Source organism: Phyllobates terribilis, unplaced genomic scaffold (genome assembly GCF_046119375.1).
Source record: "Phyllobates terribilis strain yellow unplaced genomic scaffold, ASM4611937v1 Scaffold_5__5_contigs__length_657084704, whole genome shotgun sequence".
Classification (NCBI taxonomy): Eukaryota; Metazoa; Chordata; class Amphibia; order Anura; family Dendrobatidae; genus Phyllobates; species Phyllobates terribilis.
Genome location: NW_027362765.1, coordinates 527,637,218 through 527,661,232, shown reverse-complemented (window position 1 = coordinate 527,661,232; position 24,015 = coordinate 527,637,218). Strand labels below are relative to the sequence as shown.

General features: G+C 39.8%; 1 protein-coding gene across 3 annotated transcripts in view; it reads right to left on the bottom strand.

The window, feature by feature from the left end:
- ADAMTS14 (ADAM metallopeptidase with thrombospondin type 1 motif 14) overlaps window positions 1-24,015 on the bottom strand; it is a 213,834-nt gene that overhangs the window by 74,639 nt on the left and 115,180 nt on the right. For 2 of the 3 annotated variants that reach the window (XM_073685737.1, XM_073685739.1), the window contains exons 6-8: window positions 22,831-22,987; window positions 11,791-11,896; window positions 4,623-4,766 (exon numbers count right to left, since the gene is read on the bottom strand). In XM_073685737.1, the coding sequence (XP_073541838.1) occupies window positions 4,623-4,766; window positions 11,791-11,896; window positions 22,831-22,987 (407 nt within the window). The remainder of the gene's footprint in view (window positions 1-4,622; window positions 4,767-11,790; window positions 11,897-22,830; window positions 22,988-24,015) is intronic. The other variant, XM_073685738.1, reaches the window with a different exon arrangement.

Below are 24,015 nucleotides of genomic sequence, written 5' to 3'. Positions count from 1 at the left end.
CACCACCAGCATGCTCAAGCACATGATAGCAAAGCACCCAACTAGGTGGGCCGAACGCTAGGGTCCAGAAACATTGTCTGCAGGTGACACCACTGCTTGTTCCGCTGTGGTGCGTGTACGCCAATCCCCAGTCCATGACGCAAGCGAAGATGCCTCCTGCCCTGCACCTGTCGTTGCATACTCGCAACTACCACCATCAGCCACCACATCCACATCCTTGTCCTCCTAAATTTAGGCAGCCGTTACAGTCATTCTATACACTGTATAGAAGAACCGCTCCTTTATAATGGGAACATTTTGTTACTGAGGCCCACCTCTATGTGTCTTCAAATTGGTATTGGGGTATTTCCCAAATGTAGGCAGCCGTTGTAGTCACTGCATACACAATAACTGTATAGCAGAACCGCTCCTTTCTAGTGGGAACATTTTGTTACTGAGGCCCACCTCTATGTGTCTTCAAATTGGTATTGGGGTATTTCCCAAATTTAGGCAGCCGTTGTACTTACTGCATGCGCAATAACTGTATAGCAAAACCGCTCCTTTATAATGGGAACTGTCAGGGAAATATTAACCATTTCTCCTTGAAGCTCTCCTCACACCTCCCCTATAGTATTTGTCAAGAGAAGAGCTGACTATCTAAAGTGTCTCCTATGCAAATTAACACTCCACGCAGCTGCCTGTGTGCAAGTCTCAGCACACAGGAAAAGCGGCTAGTTAGCCAGATGCTGGAACAAAGAGAAGTGCTACAGGACCCAATTAACATACGAATGCAGTCCCTCTTCTCACAGGCTACAGATTGAAGGAAAGAGGAAATGGCTGGCTAAGTTCAAAGGCACTCACAAATAATTAGGACAATTCCCCAGCCACAGATTGCAGGATTTTCAGAACCGATATGAAATATGGAATAACTAAAGTTACACCCGTCCAATAATAACGGGACCTATATTTTTAGTGGCAGGGTCAGCCAAGGAACGTATGCATATTTTCTCATGGCTGTAAGCCAAACCAGGGAGCTGTGGCGCAAAAGTAGCAAAATAGCAGACTGCAACTCATAATCATAATATAAAATATGTTACCACGTTTGGGCTTCTGGGATCAACCAGCGATAACGTATCCATAAAAACCCAGATTTTTTATACAAACATGAAGGGTGGAGCCGAGCACACACAGGGGTGTGTGAGCCGATCTTCCCCTTCGGCATAAGAGAGCCAAAGGGAGATTGATCAATATTCTTGCCGGGAGTATATATTTAGTATATCAATGAATTCAGTTCGATAACAGTCAAATCTGGAGCGTCTCCCCTTCACCTACGCTGATTCGTCCCTGCGAGCTGTATAGAGTAAGTTTCTTCTTTAATCCTTATTATTTTGTGCAATTGCCTATATATTGTAATTGTCCCCTTTTGTAAAATCTTGTTTATTTTTCATAACACCGCCTCCCTTTTGGATTAAATATAAAATGTAACAGTTCTGTTTCTTTTGTCCTGTAATTGTTCCCTCCCCTGAAGCCATACACTACCAGAATGCAGGCGTCCAGCCATGCCTGTATTATATTTCAACCTTGGCCAGTGGTGGCAGCGAATGATATTATTAATCAGGCTATCGTGAAGCTGACAGTGACCGTACGGAGGGCGTAAACACATATTCCATGCATTGGAATCCAGAGGTGTGATGCCATACGCTCACTGGTCGCTTGCTGATACCTACATAGAGCGTAGTGGGGACCGTGTGCTCACGGATCACTGACGAAATCCGTGACAGAGTGACGCATGGTGAGCTATTGTGTGATCTCCCCGGTATCGTCTCTGTGGAATACCTGACAGGAACATTTTGTTACTGAGGGACACCTCTATGTGTCTTCAAATTGGTATTGGGATGCGTCCAAAATTTAGGCAGCCGTTGTAGTCACTGCTTACGCAATAACTGTATAGCAGAACTGCTCCTTTATAATGGGAACATTTTGTTACTGACGCCCTCCTCTATGTCTCTTCAAAGGGGTATTGGGGTGCATCCAAACTTTTGGATACGCAATAACAGTATAGGAGACCCACTCTTTAATAATGGGAGCAACAAAGCATAGCTGGCTGATGGACCTCTAACAATAGTGAGGGCCGACTGCTGGCCCTTTAAGAATAGTAAGGCCCCCCTGATGGCCCAATAAAAATAGGCATTGTGACTTTCAGAGTCCTTCCTTCATAAATGAAATAGGATGTGTCTGATTATGTCTCACACGCCACATGGCCAGATAAAGTAGTAAAATGTTAAAATGACATTTAATGGTGAATGTATTTTTCAGTTGAAAGCAATGCAAAAGTGCAAAAACGCATTAAAAACGCTACGTGTAAACATAGACCAAGGTGTGGAGGAGCATTTTTGTTTTTGGCTATTTAATGTGCCTTATATACAAGTCATTACCCTGGAAAGGATGTTCCTTAACATTTTTCCCAGGAGAATCCATTTTGGTTTAGTTTTCGTATGTTTTATTGTGAGCCCATAAAAGAGTCGTAATACTCTGACAACATTGTTCACAGCAGTGACCTGGGAGTCAGAGATGCTTCCAGGGGTCTTCACCATGTTGTTCCCATTCTATTTCAGGACTGTTCCAATTGATTTGGGCAAGTTTTAGGCCCCCTGCAGACCTCCCAGAGGGGCCACTGGAAAAATGCTCGAGTTTCCCATAGACTTACATTGGACTCGTTGCTTGGACCGAGTACTCGAGCATTCCAATTTGCTCGACCCGAGCATTTTAGTGCTCACTCATCACTAATGGTCACCTTTAGTCTTTAATAAACATAACTGTAAAGGCCCCGTCACACATAACGAGATCGCTAGCGAGATCGCTGATGAGTCACGTTTTGGTGACGCAATAGCGATCTCGCTAGCGATCTCGTTATGTCTGACAGGTAGCAACGATCAGGCCCCTGCTGTGAGATCGCTGATCGTTACAAAGCTTCCTGGACCATTCCTGGGTCGTTGCGCTCCCGCTGGGCAGTGTGCATCGCTGTATTTGACACCTTGTCAACGACCTCGCTAGCGATTCAGAACTGAGACACGTAGAGGTGCATAAATTGGACTTTTCTGCGTTCATCGTCCCCGATTGGTGGTCGCTACTGCGTCCTTGTTTTTCAGATCCCACCAGCGTTCTCCGGCTGTGACTCCACTTTGAACAAATTAGACATCTTTAGCGAAGTAGGTATTGTTTGGGGTCTTAAATGAGTTTCCATTTTTAATTCATTTATAGGACATCTACCAATTATCTGCTATCATTGCTCTTCAGGGAGGGAGGGCTTGGCTTCTATCTGTATATATATGCTTTTGCATGGGCAGATATTTTAGGGGTCTCATGCACACACACCCACACAGCACGTTTTCTGACACGCTGTCGTGGCCAACCGCTTCAGAGTTTTTCATACGCCAATTAACATGAAGCTTAAATCAATAGACTCTGTTCTTTTGGCCTGTTGCACGCTTCAAAACTTTCTTCGTCGACGTGATGCAATTACGTACTGTCCGCCTGGCTTTGTGGACTCTGTGGACCGAGCCAATGGGGAAGTGGAGCTCGGTGTATAGCGTGCAAACGATCCTGCAATTGCAGGCCTTCAACCAGTGGGACATGGCAGAAACACCCATGATGCGAAGACCTGCTGCGACAACTGCTGCCAGTATTTTAACGGTCCTGGTGCCCCGTCACACATAACGAGATCGCTAACGAGATCGCTATTGAAGCCAAGCCCTCACTCCCTGAAGAGCAATGATAGCAGATAATTGGTAGATGTCCTATAAATGAATTAAAAATGGAAACTCATTTGAGACCCCAAACAATACCTACTTCGCTAAAGATGTCTGATTTGTTCAAAGTGGAGTCACAGCCGGAGAACGCTGGTGGGATCTGAAAAAACAAGGACGCAGTAGCGACCACCAATCGGGGACGATGAACGTAGAAAAGTCCAATTTATGCACCTCTACGTGTCTCAGTTCTGAATCGCTAGCGAGGTTGTTGACAAGGTGTCAAATACAGCGATGCACACTGCCCAGCGGGAGCGCAACGACCCAGGAATGGTCCAGGAAGCTTTGTAACGATCAGCGATCTAACAGCAGGGGCCTGATCGTTGCTACATGTCAGACATAACGAGATCGCTAGCGAGATCGCTATTGCGTCACCAAAACGTGACTCATCAGCGATCTCGCTAGCGATCTCGTTATGTGTGACGGGGCCTTAATGAATCTAAAGGTAAAATCCAGAACACGAAGATGATTTTTATTTCCTCTTTTTGCTGACGGAAATTTGCACAAGCCTTTTTAGAGTACAAGGACCTAATATGTTTAACATTGATTATTTAAATGACACAGCAGTGCTTAGAATAGACAAAGGAGAACCTTCAGATATACAATACACCAGGAGGAGACAGAGAGATTCCAGCGAGTGATTGCACTCAGGTCACAGCCAAACTACAAAAGACTGTCTAGACCTTTATTGTTGCTTCTGACTCATCCACTATTCACAGGTTTTACATACAGATGTTCAGATTACACATCTATAAAGCCACAGAAGTCTTCCACCTACAGAAACAAAATTACTTTAAATGAATGTTTCATCTTTAGAATAGAATTTCAGGAACTTACTGAATGTATCTATTAAGTTCCTGTTTACTGCATCTTGACCAGTGATAGCGATGGAATGCGGCTTGCACCAGAGGAGCCATAATACTTCCCATACTTGTTTCATCAGCACAACGATTTCCTTGACCATCATGCTCCATACCTAGACTATAAAATTAAGAGAAAAAAAATCAATATACCATAATATTAATTATTTAAACCTCCTTTGAAAAAAATTGTAAATTAGCAATATTTACACATTTCTGCAGTACTAACCCATTCAAATAAAACCAATTGAAATACCTGAGCATAACCAAATTCACCATAAAAGGCCAATTTAAGGACCACTGCAGTCTCAGAATTATTTAACCCCCAGAATACAGTAGTAACCCTAAGGCTGTGTGCCCACGATGCGTTTTTTTAAGCGTTTCCGCAGCGGCAAAATCGCTGCAGAAACGCTTAAAAAACGCATGGTAGAAGGCCTGCCTTGTTCCCCAATGATAATCCGCATGTGCTGTGCACATGCTGCGGAAATTTACGCTGCGGATTATCATTACGAAAAAAAACGCAGCACTACCAATTATTTTGCGGAAGTGCTGCGTTTTCGCCGCCACTGACTTGCATAAAAAAAAATATTATATTTACCTTCTGATGGTCCCCGCTGCGCGATGGACTGAAGGACCTGCACTGACGTCATAGTCATGTGACGGCAGGTCCTTCAGCGCAGTGTACCGCGAGCTGCCGGCAAGGGAGAACGGAGTGAAGCAAGACTCCGGGGGCCAACAAAAGGTAAGTATAGATTTATTTTTTTATTTTTTACCATTCTTTAAGGTCACACGATATAAATCCATGCCGTTTGCATGGATTTATATAGAGTGACCAAGTTGTCAAGCACTTTCCAAGTGATGCTAAAATCGCTTGGAAAGCTTGGAAGCGCTTGTCAACCCGCATGCGGAAATGCATGTGAAGAACGCTTCACATCCGCATGTCCCTGGCAGGAAAAATGCATGTACAATCCGCATGTACAATCCGCATGCGTTTTTTTCTGCCAGGGAGAAAATCCTGAGCATTTCTGCATCGTGGGCACATAACCTTATAAAATAAAAAATTCCACTCAGGTGTTGCCTCAATCACATCTGATGCTACTATTCAAGGGCTTCATTAGTTATATCAGGTGAGTTGAGATAAAACACATCAAATACCTGGATTGTATAGGGGTTTGTAGGCTGTGACAAGATAGTAGTCCAAAAATGTGTAACTTTAGATTTTCTTTTAACCCTCCATCACATACAATATCGGTTCTAACAAGTTCACATACAATGTGACTGTCAGGCGCAGGCTAGAAAAATACCTATAATATCTAATGTTTGCAATTTCAGTGCTCTAAAAGTGATCAGTGACCTTCATAGGGATGTAATGTTTGCAAATATTTAATTGCTTTGCTATCTTTTTGTTTGCTTTTCCTTGTTTGTGCCAAGCAATTGATCTCTTCTCTTAAAGAGTGACTAAACTTTTGCAAAAAAAAATTATGTTTTTTTGTCTCTTTATTTGGGTATGGGCCCAGGTTCTGAGACCCCCACCTATCTTTCTAAAGACCACTCAGAGGAAGCTGGCGCATACAGCTGCCTGAGTGCGCACATAGGGAGGAGTACAGATTTAACCCTCCGTCACATACAATAGGCCTGACAGGCACATCTCTTTTATTTGGCGGGAGTTTTGAAATGTTTGTATTTCAGAGTTATTAGTTTTATGTTAAGTAAATGGGTTTTTTTTGCACCTGATTATGTGTAGTCTCTTTTATTACATCCCTATGAAGGTCACTGATCACTTTTAGAGCACTGAAATTGCAAACATTAGATATTATAGGTATTTTTCTAGCCTGCGCCTGACAGTCACATTGTATGTGAACTCGTTAGAACCGATATTGTATGTGACGGAGGGTTAAAGGCACATTGGCTACACTACTTGGACATGGCTGAAAGAGGAAGCTACCACCGGCGCCCACCAGATTTCTAAGGAGGCAGGTCGTCATAAACCCTCGAGTGACTCCAAATGACCTGCAGCAAGATTTGGTAGCAGCAGACACTGAGGCTTCAGGTCAATAAGTTACATACTAAACACTAAAAAGCATGGCTTTATCCAGCTCTCCACTTCTGTAGTCTAGAGGCACGGATACATTCTGACCAAACGTGAATTGTAAAGCAAAGAGAAGAGGATCCAGCTTCCGGTAAGTATTATAAAAATTCAAACTTTTATTGAAACATCTTTAAAAATCCAACAGTTCAGTAAAGCAAACAGAGAGCAGGAGGCAACATGGCGATGCATTTTGAACGCTAACTGCGTTCTTCCTCAAAGCCATACTAAACACTGAATGTGTCCATGCCTGAACTCCAAGACACACAACCTAGACTAATGCAAACAAGATAGAAAATTTGGTTCCAATATACTGAAAACTATATGAAGTTTTGAGATTCTGTTTTGTGGAATGTTGAAGAAAAACTGGTATTTTTTAGGCCTATAGATCAGCAGAGCATCTGGAGGAGGAAGAGGAAAGCAAACACTGAAAACAACACCCTGCCTACAGTGAAGCATGGTGGTGGTTCGGTGATGCTCTTGGATTGCTTTGCTTCCTCTGGCAAATTTAATTTAATCAAGTATCAAGAAGTCCTAAAATAAAATGTAATTCATGCCTTCTGTGAAGAAGCTGAAACTTGGGCATCATTGGACCATCCAACAAGATAATGATCCAAATCATACCTCAAAGTCCACCAAAGCTTGTTTTTTTAAGAACTCCTGGGGGATTCTTGAGTGTCAGACAGTTGCCTGACTTGAACCCTATGAAAAATCTTTGGAAGGATTTTTCCAGAAGCTAAATCACATTTGCAGCAGATCATAAAAGCCAAAATGTGCTGTAGTAAAGTACTAAAGATGTTCTTTATGGAGGGGTTAAGTAATTCTGAGACCTCAGGAGTCAGTAACAGTGGCATTTTGTGTTGAATTTAGAGAAATCATTTGTTATATTAGTTGTATTGAGCTAGTTAAATTGTTTTTGTTTGATTTATTGAAACCAACAGAAAGTTTGCAGATATTGCTAATAAACCTAATTTGCAAATAGGGGTTGAAAATTTTGATTGCAATTGTAGACTTTGGAAAATCATATGTTATTCAACATTAGATTTGATCACATTTCTTTATATAAACTCATAAAATCTTGTTGCACGCAACTCCAATGTTTCTCCATGAGAAAAAAGGTTGAAGAAACATGGAAACATTGTCACATGCAAACTGTACAAATGCTTACAGAGTAACTGTCATTTTATTTTTTATTTCGTATATCAATAGAATACGGGAAAATAAAAAACGTATTAGTATATCTTACTCTATAAGAGAAATCTGCTTCTTTCTCCACCACGACTGATTATTAATTTCCAAAATTTTCAATCCTTGGGGTAAAATCTGTCTTCAGTGAGTACAGATTTTCCCATTACTGAGATAGCAGATGGCAGTTGTGCAATAGACTTCTATGGAGAAGGAAGGGTTAAGGGAGATGAAGGTGCTAGAGATAAAAGTTGTTCCTCTCCCCTCCCTTCTACATAGAATCATCAGTAGCAACTGTGATCTTATGCAGATAAAACACTGAAATAACAAAACAGTGTTTTAAGTGACACATCGCTAGAATAAGGCTCTCTGCCCCTACATTATGCTAATCTCAGATTACATAGCAAAAATCTGCTGACAGATTCTTTTTAAAGGCACTCTATTAAGTGTAAGGTGCCTATCTTCAATAACTGTGAAATTAAAGGGGTTGTTTAGTACTTGGCCAACTCCTTGTCACCCCCCATGCTTGGCCCCAATAAAATAAAAAAGCTTATACTCACTTCCCTTGCTGGCGCCATTCCTGCGGTGTCGGCACTCGCTCTCCCTGGGGCTCTCGTGCAGTTGTTGTGACATGTGACGCCGACACCCAATCAGCGCTGGTGTCACTGTCTCCGCCTTCAGATAAATCGAACATGAAGAGGAAGTCCGGGCAGCGGCTGCTCTCTGACTTCCTCCTCATGTTCAATTCGACAGGAGGCGGAGACAGTGACGCCAGCGCTGATTGGGCGCCAGCGTCACGTGTCACATCAACAGCACGGGTGCCCCGGGGAGAGTGAGTGCCGACACCATAGGAACGCTGTAGGGAAGCTGTAGGGTGTCGTTGGTGTCACTTGCGGCTTCTTTCTCCACCCCCTGACGATGTCTTCTTTCACAGAAGGTACGACGACAGCAGAGTTAGAAGTAGAGTGCGGGTGCTGCACTCACCTCTCCCACAGCATTCATCACCCAGGATCCCGGACATTCTCAAAGGGGGCAGAAATGCAAGAAACTAGTGATTAACTACAGTGCTGCCACCTGTGACATCCTGTTCCAGGAGGGGGGAAAAAAGCGGCAGGGAAATGGGTGCAGCCCCAGCTTCCTGTGATGTCATGTTTAAGACTCCTCTCAAATGAAACATCACAGGAAGTACATAAAAAAACACATTTGGGGATTAGCTAGATAGGGAAAAGTGTAGGGTATTGTTTACAAAAGTGGTTAGGGTGTAAGGATAGATGGTTAGAAAATACATTTTAGGTACTGGACCACCACTAGAGCTTTTTTATACTCCTACTTTATTTTGTTTCAGGAAATAACACATGCACGTAGCCACAGACCCCAAATATATATATATATATACATATATATATATAGTACAGACCAAAAGTTTGGACACACCTTCTCATTTAAAGATTTTTCAGTATTTTCATGACTTTGAAAATTGTACATTCACACTGAAGGCATAAAAACTATGAATTAATACATGTGGAATTATATACTTAACAAAAAAGCGTGAAACAACTGAAAATATGTCTTACATTCTAGGTTTTTCAAAGTAGCCACCTTTTGCTTTGATGACTGCTTTGCACACTCTTGGCATTCTCTTGATGAGCTTCAAGAGGTAGTCACCGGAAATGGTCTTCCAACAATCTTGAAGGAGTTCCCAGAGATGCTTAGCACTTGTTGCCCCTTTTGTCTTCACTCTGCGGTCCAGGTCACCCCAAACCATCTCGATTGTGTTCAGGTCTGGTGACTGTGGAGGCCAGGTCATCTGGCGTAGCACCCCATCACTCTCCTTCTTGGTCAAATAGCCCTTACACAGCCTGGAGGTGTGTTTGCGGTCATTGTCCTGTTGAAAAATAAATGATGGTCCAACTAAACGCAAACCGGATGGAATAGCATGCCGCTGCAAGAATAGCCATGCTGGTTCAGTATGCCTTCAATTTTGAATAAATCCCCAACAGTGTCACCAGCAAAGCACCCCCACACCATCACACCTCCTCCTCCATGCTTCACGGTGGGAACCAGGCATGTAGAGTCCATCCGTTCACCTTTTCTGCGTCGCACAAAGACACGGTGGTTGGAACCAAAGATCTCAAATTTGGACTCATCAGACCAAAGCACAGATTTCCACTGGTCTAATGTCCATTCCTTGTGTTCTTTAGCCCAAACAAGTCTCTTCTGCTTGTTGTTGCCTGTCCTTAGCAGTGGTTTCCTAGCAGCTATTTTACCATGAAGCCCTGCTGCACAAAGTCTCCTCTTAACAGTTGTTGAAGAGATGTGTCTGCTGCTAGACGTCTGTGTGGCATTGACCTGGTCTCTAATCTGAGCTGCTGTTAACCTGCGATTTCTGAGGCTGGTGACTCAGATAAACTTATCCTCAGAAGCAGAAGTGACTTTTGGTCTTCCTTTCCTGGGGCGGTCCTCATGTGAGCCAGTTTCTTTGTAGTGCTTGATGGTTTTTGCAACTGCACTTGGGGGCACATTCAAAGTTTGCCCAATTTTTCGGACTGACTGACCTTCATTTCTTAAAGTAATGATGGCCACTCGTTTTTCTTTACTTAGCAGCTTTTTTCTTGCCATAATACAAATTCTAACAGTCTATTCAGTAGGACTATCAGCTGTGTATCCACCAGACTTCTGCACAACACAACTGATGGTCCCAACCCCATTTATAAGGCAAGAAAGCCCACTTATTAAACCTGACAGGGCACATCTGTGAAGTGAAAACCATTTCCGCTGACTGCCTCTTGAAACTCATCAAGAGAATGCCAAGAGTGTGCAAAGCAGTCATCAAAGCAAAAGGTGGCTACTTTGAAGAACCTAGAATATAACACATATTTTCAGTTGTTTCACACTTTTTTGTTAAGTATATAATTCCACATGTGTTAATTCATAGTTTTGATGCCTTCAGTGTGAATGTAAAATTTTCAAAGTCATGAAAATACAGAAAAATCTTTAAATGAGAAGGTGTGTCCAAACTTCTGGTCTGTACTGTATATATATACACATATGTATGTGTATACATATATATATATATATATATATATATATATATATATATATATATATATATAGTATCGAAGTGTCTAATGAACCTATGTAAAGGTGATTGTGAAAGGACAGTCAGAAGGGTCATCTGTGATGTTGCCTATGCTATTGGTGGATTCTGTGTTTTCAGCTGTTTATAGAGGTGCAATCTGCCACTGCACTGCAATCCTGGTTCTGCTGATAAGAAAACTCCTGTAAACTCTTCCTGAATGAACAGGAAGTAAGAGTCTGAAAAAGCCCTAGTGGTAGGAGTGAAAGTCGCTAGATTATTAATTTTATTATTTAATAAAGATTGTGATTATGTTTAATAAAAAAACATTTCCAATTTTTTTTTAAATACATGCAACACAAACAACATATTTAAACAATAAGTCATTTTCTGATGATAGCTACCCTTTAAGTTCCTTAGCCATTCAGATGTAGATTATATTTTATGTTATGGATCATTGTCTTACAACATCATTTATAGTAAAGTAATGATCTCAAATGAGGCACAAAGACCTTTTAGGCCCCTTAAGTTTTCAGTGCTTGGGAGTGACTGTAATTTCTATAACTTCCATAGTTATTATATTTTTTCTGGACATTTTGCACAGTGTAGAATTGAAATATGGCAGCAAGTTTTTGTAGTGTAGAAGTAAATAATTTCCCAAAATCTAAAATTACAAATCTGTATACATTTTACTGTTGGTTTGATTTTAGTGTAGGAATGCATGCAGTTTTACTGTTCTTTATTATTTGATTAAGAAACAATTTTAGAAATTTCTCTTATGGACTGAAGTTTACTTACACATGACCTGTTTCATGGGCGACCACAAATGCAGAAGAAAACCCATCTTCATGATTCAGGGTACAGCTGCGCAGTGGATGGCACATTCCTGTAACTGGGGCATAACCTGGTGGGCATAAAATGGATATATTGTATGTTAAGAAGGATTTTTTCAGATAGACCTACTATTCTTTTTCTATGTGGCAGCCAGAAATTACACCTCAATAGTTTTTGTAAATACACAGCTCATTCACTGTTACTAATACAGAAAAAATGTGCTTAAAATATAGAAATACATGGATTGTCTGAAAAATACCCACATAAAGCTGCAACCAATCTTATCTTGGATGTACCAGCACTTGGCAAACTTTTGAATGCATTTAGATATGAACCCCACATGCATTTTGATGGGAGGTTATGTAATTAAATGTGATAAGAGTGAAGAATTCCAAACATTTTATTTAAGGAGAGCCAACATTAATATAACCAGGTTAGAAAACACTTAAACGGACATTGTTATTTCTATAAATTTACAGTAGACTCATCTAATGGCCAAGGCAATGTCTAACAAAATAGTAAAGTACTTTATATACCAAAAATGACCCTTTCAGTCGAAGAAAAATACCTCCAAGGTGCTGACTACCAACTGTGTCCTTTCTGCCAAACTTTGTGACCACTACAATTTGTCAAGTGTAATCTGTACACAACAGAGACATGATATATTATAGGAATAGGAAATGTTTATATATTATAGGAAATGGAGGTTCCTGCTCGCCAGTCTTGCAAACTACATAATAACACAGAGGTGGGCATACAGTTCAGGACAGGCAAGCCACTGGACATTGGCAGGAGCAATTCATCCACTGAAAATGTGTATGGTAAGTTACAGAGCAAGAGAATCAGGGAAGTTCCTGGACATATTAGACTGGTACGACACCAAAACCAGTTTGGGCATGCTTTTCAGTTTAAAGGGGTTTTCCTGCTTCATTACTCAATAGGCAAAAAAAAACAACAAATCTTTTTTTCTCACCTTCCCAGGGTCCAGTGCCGCCTCTTGCTGTTCCTCTAGTTTTTGTTGAATGGCTACAGTGGTGGCGTTACAGTTGAGCTCAGTGTTTGCCTGCAGTGGTTACGATGTGATGTCATCACTGCATCTGATCAACAAAGACTTGAGTAGCATGAGAGACAGCGCTGCACCACGGAGGAGTAAAACTCTTTTTTTTGAGTCATTAAGCCAATAATAATAATGCCTGAAATGGGACAACCCGTTTAAGTGGCAAAACTGTTTTCTAATCTTTGTAGATGATCCATTCCAGTATTTCTATATTGAGAGGACTCTATATGAATATATAGACCCCTATTCATCATTGTTGTCGCTACAGTTTTCTGTAGAAATTGGCTCCTTTTAAGTGGCTTTAGTATTTTCACTTTATTCTCTATACTTTTTGTGACACTTTTTATGTTGTCTCCGTTTTTTAAAGAGTAACTGTTGTTTTAATTTTTATTTCATAAATCAATAATACCCATGAAATTAGCAACTTTATCAGAAAAATGTACTTCTTTCTCTGCCAAAATTGATCATTCATTCTCAAAATTCTCAATTCTGAGGTACAATCTATACTTATTGAAGACACTTTCCCATTACTGAGATAGGAGGTGGCAGTTGCTACAGATACAAGTCTATGTAGAAGGGAGGAGCTAGAAAAAGAACTCCTTCCTCCTCATCGTCTACATAGAATCTTATCAGTGGCAGCTGCCATCTCCTGTCTCAGTAATGGGAAAGTCGGTCTTCACTGAATACAGATTTTACCTCAGAATTGAGAATTTTTGAGAATGAATGATTAATTTTGGCAGAGAAAGAAGTCATTTTTTCTGATAAAGTTACTTATTTTCATGTGTACTATTTTTGATTTATGAAATAAAAATTAAAACAACTTGTTAAGTCCTCTTTGATCTTTCCTCGACAGCATTGCTTTTCTAGATGTTTTAGACAGATGAATGTCTTATTTTTTGGGGGCGCATCTCACTCCAGTCCCTGTATGGATTTAGCTTTATGGATGCGTTTTCAATTTAAACTGTGCAGCTTTTAAAAGAATTTGCTACTTTTGAGTGTAAAAAGATGCAAAAACTAGTTAAAGACAAAATTAAAGTGCATTTTTTATTTTGCACAAAATTCATGAAACGTGTGGGATTTTGAAGAATCTGGCACAAAAACGTCAGCGAGTACCACTGGGCAAAAAAAGAAAAGGAAAGTGACTTCTATAAATCACTGCAACTTTGTATTGTACATCTTCTATAAATCACAAATGATGAATCAGGGCCGTATTGTATGGTGGTATACACACACACACACACATAACACTTTTTACAGCCTTCTGCCATTACTATTTCGGAGTATTTAATTCAAAATGAGAGGAAAGAGAAATATGACACATCTGTACAATTTGAAAAATCATCTCTATTTCCTAGTATTCAGTAAAGTCCTAAAGTAACTCTACTCCCTTGAAGTCTAACAGGCAGTAACTTGTACAAACCATGTTGACCTCATTAACATCTGAAGATCATACTTTAAACAAAAAATGTCTGCGCTGTCCAATTTTAGTAAGACACTTTTCTTCTAGCAGTTGTCTTTAAAAAATACAATTTTCAAAGTGCATTTAAGTGCTCTGAAAAAATGTACGTGCTCTTTTGTCTCTGCCTGACAAGCGCTGAGATCTTTTGCACTAATTTTTGGAAATTGGAACTCTAGTATATCCGGCAGGGAGGTCGCTCTTTGAAGAGGTAAATTGTTTACAAGACACGTTGCCATTTGCGTGCAGCTTATCGTGTCTGTGTTCTATTCCCAGAACAGTTTGCAGACACTCAATTTACCAGAAGTAATCAAGGGATATAACTGACACTAGAGATCAGATTCTATGCAGGCCATTACTGGCAGGTTAGTCCTTATCATTGATCTTGCATGCAACAGAGGATTGTGAATACACACTTAAGACTCCTTCAGATGTCAGTTTTTCATGTCTGAATGAGGCCCAAAAGATGTATTTTAGTATCTTTAGGGATAGTATCGGCACTTTAGGGATATTTCCATGTAGACACTATAATGCCTCAGGGATTTTACACTGTTCTGCTTTATCCTAATTTATAGGTATACCTTACACGATTGGTTGTTTGCAGTAATTATATGTTTGATGCAACTCAGCTTTTACATTGCATCTCTCTGCATTGGAGGTTTCTTGTCCTCACCCTGTTCTTTTTGTTTTTAATAGATTGTATATATTTAATAAAACTGATTGATTTTATTGAGCTAGAGTCTATGTCATCCAGTAGTATAAGATGATGCCACAAAGGATTAAGTAGATACCATAGTCTTATAGTGTCTAGCGTATTCCTCACATCCCTTTTGGGTGGACATTTATGATGAACTAAAAGATGTATTTGCCATCTGGGTACGGATTCTATAAAAAAAGAACTTTACATAGAATACAATTACATGTTTACAGAACTGTATGGATAGCATGGTGGCCTTGCAGCACTGGGGTTCTGGGTTCAAATCCCACCAAGGACAATATCTGCAAGGAGTTTGTATGTTCTCCCCAGGTTTGTTTGGGTTTCCTCCAGTTTCCTCTCACACTCCAGAAACATACTGATAGGGAATCTAGATTGTGAGTCTCAATGGGGACAGTGATTATGATGTCTGTAAAGCGCTATGGAATATGATGGTGCTTTATAAGTAAAATAAATTAATATGGATTCATTGTAGTTATCTGAATGTTTCAGTTAGATTTAAGGATAAATGTACCAGAAATATGCACAGTAATAGGTTCAATGATGGAACTCATGTCATGCTAAATGCACTGTCAATTGACTAAAAACAATAGCTCAGATTCTTCAAAGCTTTTACGCCAGTATTCTGGCGTAAAAAGCTCTGAAAAGTTGCATAATTTTTGTGCAACTCAAGGCTGCACTAAAATGATGTAAATTTTGGCATTCTCTCGCCACTTTTGCTGAGCTCCAATAAGGGGGCTGAGCTTGGGCGGGGCAGGGGCATGTGGACTGCTGCTCAACAAATTTATGACGAGCAGTAGCGTTCGCTATGCCAAAAACTTTACTCCAGTAGTAGAAAGGGATATACGGATAAATCTGCTGCGCTACTGGTCATGATAATATTCAGTGGAGATGATGGTGTTGAACAAAGGGCAGTTTTATTAATCTGCGCCTTTCAGTGGTGAACATACTCCTTCATCAGCAAAAAACAGGTAAACAATACTATACTATCTACAGCATTTACGGTATTATGCGCTCTTTGTCACTGTTTAGCTATACTACAGGCCTTACTCCAGCAGACTGCAGTAGGATTTGTGGCAAGGCGCACATGCAGGTGCATGCCACTTTTCCGATGCTTCTAATTCATGAAGAGGCTTAAACCTCTTCATGAATCAGAAGCGTCTGACTCCAATACATCTCCTCATCAAGATCGGCATGAACAACGCCGCTTTTGATGAACTGGGCTCAATGTATCCATTTGGTCTATTGATGAACAAGCTAGCAGATAGCTGGGTGACGGTCATAAGGAGAGCAACCCAAAAACTAATGTTTAAACTTTGCTCTTAATCTGACAATTCCTGTATGCGCAATTCCTCCCTTCAACGTGTTTTGCTACTTTTTCTAATTTGTATTAAGGAGAATCTTCATCCACAAATCTATAAAAGTACAGTACAAATGGCCAGACCATTAAAGATGTTTTCCCATAAAGGACATTTATCACCAATCCAATCATTATAATGAGGGTCTCGAGTACCCCACCTCTTCTCATGAATGCTGTGAGGATAAGCATTAATGGATTGGTGGGACAACACATAGTTTCTCTCAGTCTTGTAGATAAATGAATAGGCATTACACATGGGCAACTACTGCTTTATTTAAAAGTTATCCTCACATTGGTCATTCTTTAGGAATGAATGTGGTTTTATCATGTAGTGACAGACCCAGTGATGGGGCTTCCAGAAATCACACATTTATCGCCTTTCCTGTGGTTAGGTGGTAAATGGTCTTTGTGGGAAAACCCATTCGACTGAGAAAGATCACATTGCTTTTCCCCGTACCGAAGGTTGGGTGAATTGCATTTGAGTCATGAGAGGCATTATTGCACACACAGTACTATCCACTTGTGGGAAAACCTCTTCAATTACCCATTCAAAAGTGACAGCTATTGTGTACCTATCACAGCACCATCTACAATGCTCTTTATATTTCCTGTCGTGATTTTTACACCATTGGTGGTTCATTGATGGAGGCAAATGCTGCTATTTGTCCCTGCTGTCTGAATATAAGGGTTAAAACTAAAACCGTAATCATCATAGCATTCGAGAGTAGGCATGTAGGATTAATGATTTATCCAGGATTCATTGTTATGTGTCATCTATACTCATATTTACAGGACTTCTCTGGTAAAGATTAAACTTCCTATACATTAAGCACTACACCATTGTTGTATCTCATGTCAAAAAATAAGTTCACATAACTTGTGTTAAAGACATAGTTATGTGAATTTATTGTATTGATATTTATTGGTATAGAGGAGAAGCTGAGTAGAATGATATATAGATTTGATTGGTTTGTAGGAAATGATTCAGTATAACTTGAATTTTATTCATCGAAATCCTATGTGTGAGTCTAGTGGGTGGTCCTACTAATCATACAGGAAAGTCTGTCACTCACTGAATAGGACCACCCACTGGACTCATGCATACAGTAATTTCACTAGATAAATGCAAGATTTACTGAAACTTTTTCTACAAAAATGTCTAGCAATCTGATCAGCTTCTCTGGCCCTATAAAATCCTACTTGCAAATCTGATACCATTTTTAACATAACAGGTTCCTTTAAGTAGAGCTCCTTTGGATTTAGCATGTGCTTGAGTTCGTAGCTGTAGTATTAAAATAAGCTAGGAGTTAATGTATGCTGGATGACTTGTGGTCACAGGATTAAATAAAGACAAATGCAGTACTAAAATACCAAACTGGCAGCACAGCTGGGCAGAAGCCAGTTCAACACTGGCATTCTTAAGTTAGATCATCTCGGCTTCATGTGCCAAGAATACATTACAGAAAAAGAAAAGAAAAAGGCTCAGCCAGGAGACTAAAATAAGTTACTAATTGTGGAAGCATCTGAGTTTCAACTGTGAGCCAAATATATAACTGGTCTTTAATTTAAAAGGTTAATTGGCAAGGAGAACAAACACCTCCAGTTTAAACATTGAGCTTTACTATGACTATGGCTAAACTTACTGACTTCACAATAGTCATTGCCATGCCGCAATTCAATGATGGTGACAACCTTGTTGATAGATGGATATAACACTTAGGTCTCCACTATAGTTGTTTGCATGCTCGATGTATACTACTTCTGCAGTCCCATAGTTTTCACTTTTATGTTTTTCAGAAGAAAAGAAACATTTTTATTTAATATGCAAATAGGGCACCTCAGCACACCCTTGGCTAGACCAAGAGCTCACTGTGTAAAGGAGTAGAGAAGTTCTCGACACCCCCTTTCAAGATTCTATAGTAATAGAATGCATTGGCATGTTTTATATGTTGTTTTACCTAAATTTGGAGCCTGCAGCACTCAGTCAGAAGACAGGGTTAACTATTGGGGCCAGCCCATGGTGGAAGGAGTTACGTGGGCAAAGGAACACTGTTCCTGTTTATTAGCCAGTTATTGGAAAGTACAGAAAAGAAGACCTATGGTTTGAAGACCAGCATTGATTAAGGGTGTTGAGTATGAAAAAAAGAGAGGAGATCATACTCAGGTAGGAAGTTCTGAAGTGAACAAGTGTCAAGGCGCAGAAGGATTCTTTATCTCAGACGAGTAGGGGGTCTACAGCAAGATTTATCTACACTAGATAAGAAGCTTAATGTAGCAGCTTTGAGGGTCATAGTGAAGACTGCCAAGACTGGGACACATGTTCTCCTAAGGGGATTGTAACAAGTGTGAATAGGTACAAAGATTCAGTGGCACACCAAGAGGCGTGTGGCCCTATGATTTGGAAGTTGAGAATAGCTCTGAGGGGCCGGAGTAATATACCTCGACCCATGCGGCCCTCACAATGAAAGACGGAGGCCCCCCCTAACCGTTAAGTTACTGCCTCTGAATTATGCAGAAGTTGTATTCTTTAAGTGTCATGCATGCTATCGGATGTACAGTTAAGTCCAGAAATATTTGGATAGTGATCGAATCTTCGTGATTTGGGCTCTGCATGCTACTATTTTTTATTTAAAATGAAACAACTGAGATGCAATTGAAGTGTAGACTTTCAGGTTTAATTAAAAGGATTGGACAAAAATATCCTGTGAAACATTTAGGAATTGCAACCATTTTTCTCCAAAGCCTCCTCATTTTAGGGGCTCAAAAGTAATTAGATAAATTAACTTTACCATAAAATGTTAATTTTTAATATTTTGTAGAGAATCCTTTGCAGGCAATGACTCCCTGAAGTCTGTAAGAAATGGATGTTACCAAAAGCTGGTTTTCCTGCTTTGCCAGACCTTTACTGCAGCTGATTTCAGTTGTTGCATATGCTTGTGGGTCTTTGTGCCTCAAGTTTTGTCTTACGCACTTGAAATGCATGCTCAAATGGGTTGAGATCTGATGAATGACTCGGCCATTGCAGAATATTCCCCTTCTTCGCTTTCACAGTATGTTTTGGGCCATTGTCCATCTGTGCTATGAAGCACCATCCAATCAACCTTGCTGCATTTGGTTGAATCTAAACAGAAAGTATCTCCCTGCACACTTCCGAATTCATCCACCTGATTCTGTCCTTTGTCACATTATTATTATTATTATTATAGCACCATTAATTACATGTCACTTTACATGTGAAAAAGGGGTATACATCGCAAACAACAAGTACAATAATTTGAACAAAACCGAGTCACCAACTGGTACAGGACATCATCAATAAACAATAGTGACCCAGTGCCAGTGCCATTGAAAGCCATGCATGCCATGTGGTGTGCTTTGGATCATGAGCCGTTGCAAGCCTTCTCCATACTTTCTTATTCCCATCATAATGGTACAGGTTGATCTTAGTTTCATCTGTCCAAAGAATGCATTTCCAGAACTGGGCTAGCTTCTTTAGATGCTTTTTGGCAAAGTCTAATCTGGTCTTTCCATTTTTGAAGCTGATTAATGCTTTGCACCTTGTGGTCAACCCTATGTATTTGCTCTTATGAAGTCTTCTCTTTATGGTAGCCTTAGATACTGAAACATCTACTTCCTGGAGAGTGTTCTTCACTTGGGTGGATGTTGTTAAGGGCTTTTTCTTCACCATGGAAAGGATTCTGCTGTTATCCACCTGTTGTCTTCCATGGACGTCCAGGCCTTTTTGAGTTCCCAAGCCAGCAATGCGCAGGTTTTTTTTGCAGAATGTACCAAACTGTTGATTTGACCACTCCTAACATTTCTGCTATCTCTCTGATGGATTTCTTCTTTATTTTAGTCTAATGATGATTTGTTTCTCTTCCATTGAGAGCTCCTTTGACCGCATGTTGTGGGTTCACAGTAACAGCTTCCGAATGCAAATGCCACACCTGGAATCAGCTCCAGACTTTTTACCTGCTTAATTGATGATGGATTAATGAGTGAATAGCCCATGCAGTCCAATAAAGAGCTTTTGAGATGACTGTCCAATTATTTTTTGGTCCCTTTAAAAAGAGGTAGTTACATATTAAAGAGCTGTAATTCCTAAACCCTTAGTCCAGTTAGGGTGCAAATACCCTCAAATTAAAGCTGAGAGTCTGCACTTTAAGACCATATTGATCATAAACCTGAATTTTTAATGTTTTGGTAAACAGCTAAAGTGCCAAAACTTCCATCATTGTTCATATATTTCCTGAACTAACTGTATATAAGTTTCACCAGTAAAAAGAAGTTTATTTTTGCACTCTGGTCTCTCTCATTCATCTCTACTTCGTCGGGTACTGGCCTGCCATGTCAAGTGGTAGCATGCGGGCTGCAGTGGCGCATCCTAAAGGTTACAGAATACATACCCAGCCAGGAGACCCCTCAGTAGTGTCCGGGGACATGGAAACAACCCTCGGCCAGGGTTTCCACCCGCATTACAAGTGCACCATCCTGCTTCCTCAATCAGCATGCTGTGCTCCTCCACTTAGCATTATTGACAGCTGTCGCTTGCCCAGAGCGAACTGTGCCAGAACTAAATCCCTGGCTCTGTAAGTACACAGTGACACTGCAGGAGCTAAGAGAGCCTAAGCACACACAGTGTCAGTGCTGCACCTTCTCAAACTCTCTGTCAGAGTCAGTACAGATGTACAGGACCAGGAATTTAATTCAGGCACAGATCACTTTTAGCTAACGGGAGGTTGCAGCACGTTGATTGAAGGAGCGGAATGGTGTACTGTGAGTACACTGAGGAGCCCTCATTAGCAAATAAATAAATAAAACATTTATAAACTAAAGAAGTGAAATCTATACTGCTAGTAAAATTTTTGTAGAAGCCAAGTCCCTTGTAGCACTGTATAGGTAGTTTAAGTCAAGTTTTCGGGTCACAGACTCCCTTTAAAGTGGTTTACTAGGATTGTCATATAGATGAGTTATACAAAGAATAGGTCATTAGTATGAGATTAGTGGGGGACTGACACCCAGCACCCCTACCCATCAGTTGCTTTCAGTTGAAAACGACAACTCCATATACTATACTGTGTAGTTGCCACCCTGAGTACTGCAGCTCAGCTCTCATAGAGACAAATAGCAAATAGGAGCTGAGCTACATTACCCAGGAACGGCCACTACAAAGTAAACCAGAGCTATAGTCCATTCACTATTAACATCCGTCCGCCTCCAGAACTGAAGACAGCTGACCGATGTATGTGGCGGGTGTCAGACTCTGATATTGATGACTAACTATATATTAATATTTCCTATTTCTTCTGCAGAGATGTGATGATATTCATACATGGTGTTCATGTGTGCGCGCCACATTATAATTTCATAACTTCTTATAACTTCTTGGTCAGGTATAAATTCAGGCTATTAGGTCACTAATGTATAACATATAGCGTATATAAAGGGTAGTGCATTTGCTTAATCATGAGAGAGGTACCATCATTAGTACCTTGCAGTAAGGTACCTTGCTTTGCAAACCTAGGGGATTGGAGTCTGTGTTTAATGGTGTTAAAATTGAAAGTATAGACCATTTAGAAGTAAACATACAGAAGCTAGAAACAAGTGATAACTTTCCTAATAGTCCAAATAAAGTCATGCCCTTTGACCTAGCAAGCAGTTTTTGGAATGTGAGATATTTTTTACAAGTACAACCATTTGCAGGCTAAAGGTTAAGCAAACTCAGTGAATAGTTGAAGTACCAGCAATCAACGGAGAACACAGACAGAGGAGGGCCCCTGTGCAAGAACAGTACATGGGCCCCTTGCCATCCAATAGTTCTGTCTTTAACAGACGTTGCTTGCTGCTTTGGAGGTGAAAATGGGCCCCCTTCCCTCTTGGACCCCTGCGTGGCTGCACCAATGATGCAGTATGTCCGCCCTTGCCTTCAATAATATATTGATCATTGGAAGATGTTATGATAAGTTGTATCTCATTATCATTATTATGACATATATTTCTTGCAATGTTCGTATATTATTCACGCTAGAAATATTTTGCATCTACCCAATAACCCCTAAACTAAAGTTAGTTATGCACATATTATAATCATTGGTTTCGCTTACAGATGCCCATCTTATATTCCCCATAAATATGCACACATATTCAATTAGGGAAAGAGAGGTAAACCACTGTTGGCCAAATGCTGGTAGATCCCCAGTGAACTGAGAAGCTCTATCGACATCGATACCTGGGAATTGTTAATTCTCTAAGCTATATTTTTGAGAATATCAGAACAGTGACTACTACTATTGACAATGCTTATGTATTGCACTACAAACTACAAGCTCACTTCTTATAGGCAGAAAATCATTTTTGCAGTAATTACCAACCAGCTCGATGCACATACCTGGTTGACATCATACAATATACAGTACCTTGCATACCTGCAGGACCAAAATCTTGCCTGGTGAGAAATACAGCATGATCGTGGTGTTCTGCATGATCTGGATCTGAACGCTGCTGGGAATGGGCCCAACGACACACTTGTTCAAGACTCCTAGATGGATTTCCCCGTTCTATAAGACTAATTGACTAAAAAGGAAAGAGGTAAATGTCAGCAAGTATTCCAAAATTCATGCAAAAACATAAATGGATTATGAATATATGTACGTTTGTGTTTAAATAGTATAATAAACACTTCAAAAATGTGTAAAGTCCAGCACACATTCCAGTGATTATACTCTCCGACTGTATTATATAATTATAATCAGTTTCCACTACTACTTTATTATATGATCTTGTTGATACACAGCATCCATTACTATTATTATATAATCATGTTCATACACAGCATATGCAGTGTACTCCTTTATTATATAATCATGTTCATACACAGCATATACAGTATACTCTACTCCTTTATTATATAATCATGTTCATACACAGCATATACAGTATACTCTACTCCTTTATTTTATAATCATGTTCATACACAGAATCCACTACTATTATTATATAATCATGTTCATACACAGCATATACAGTATACTCTACTCCTTTATTATATAATCATATTCATACACAGCATATACAGTATACTCTACTCCTTTATTTTATGAACATGTTCATACACAGAATCCACTACTATTATTATATAATCATGTTCATACACAGTATATACAGTATACTCTACTCCTTTATTATATGATCATGTTCATACACAGCATATACAGTATACTCTACTCCTTTATTTTATGATCATGTTCATACACAGAATCCACTACTATTATTATATAATCATGTTCATACACAGCATATACAGTATACTCTACTCCTTTATTATATGATCATGTTCATACACAGCATACTCTACTCCTTTATTATATAATCATGTTCATACACAGCATATACAGTATACTCTACTCCTTTATTATATAATCATGTTCATACACAGCATACTCTACTCCTTTATTATATAATCATGTTCATACACAGCATATACATTATACTCTACTCCTTTATTATATGATAGTGTTCATGCTCAGTATCCACTACTGCTTTATTATATGATACTCTTTTGCTTTATGATATGATCATGTTCATACACAGAATATTCTACT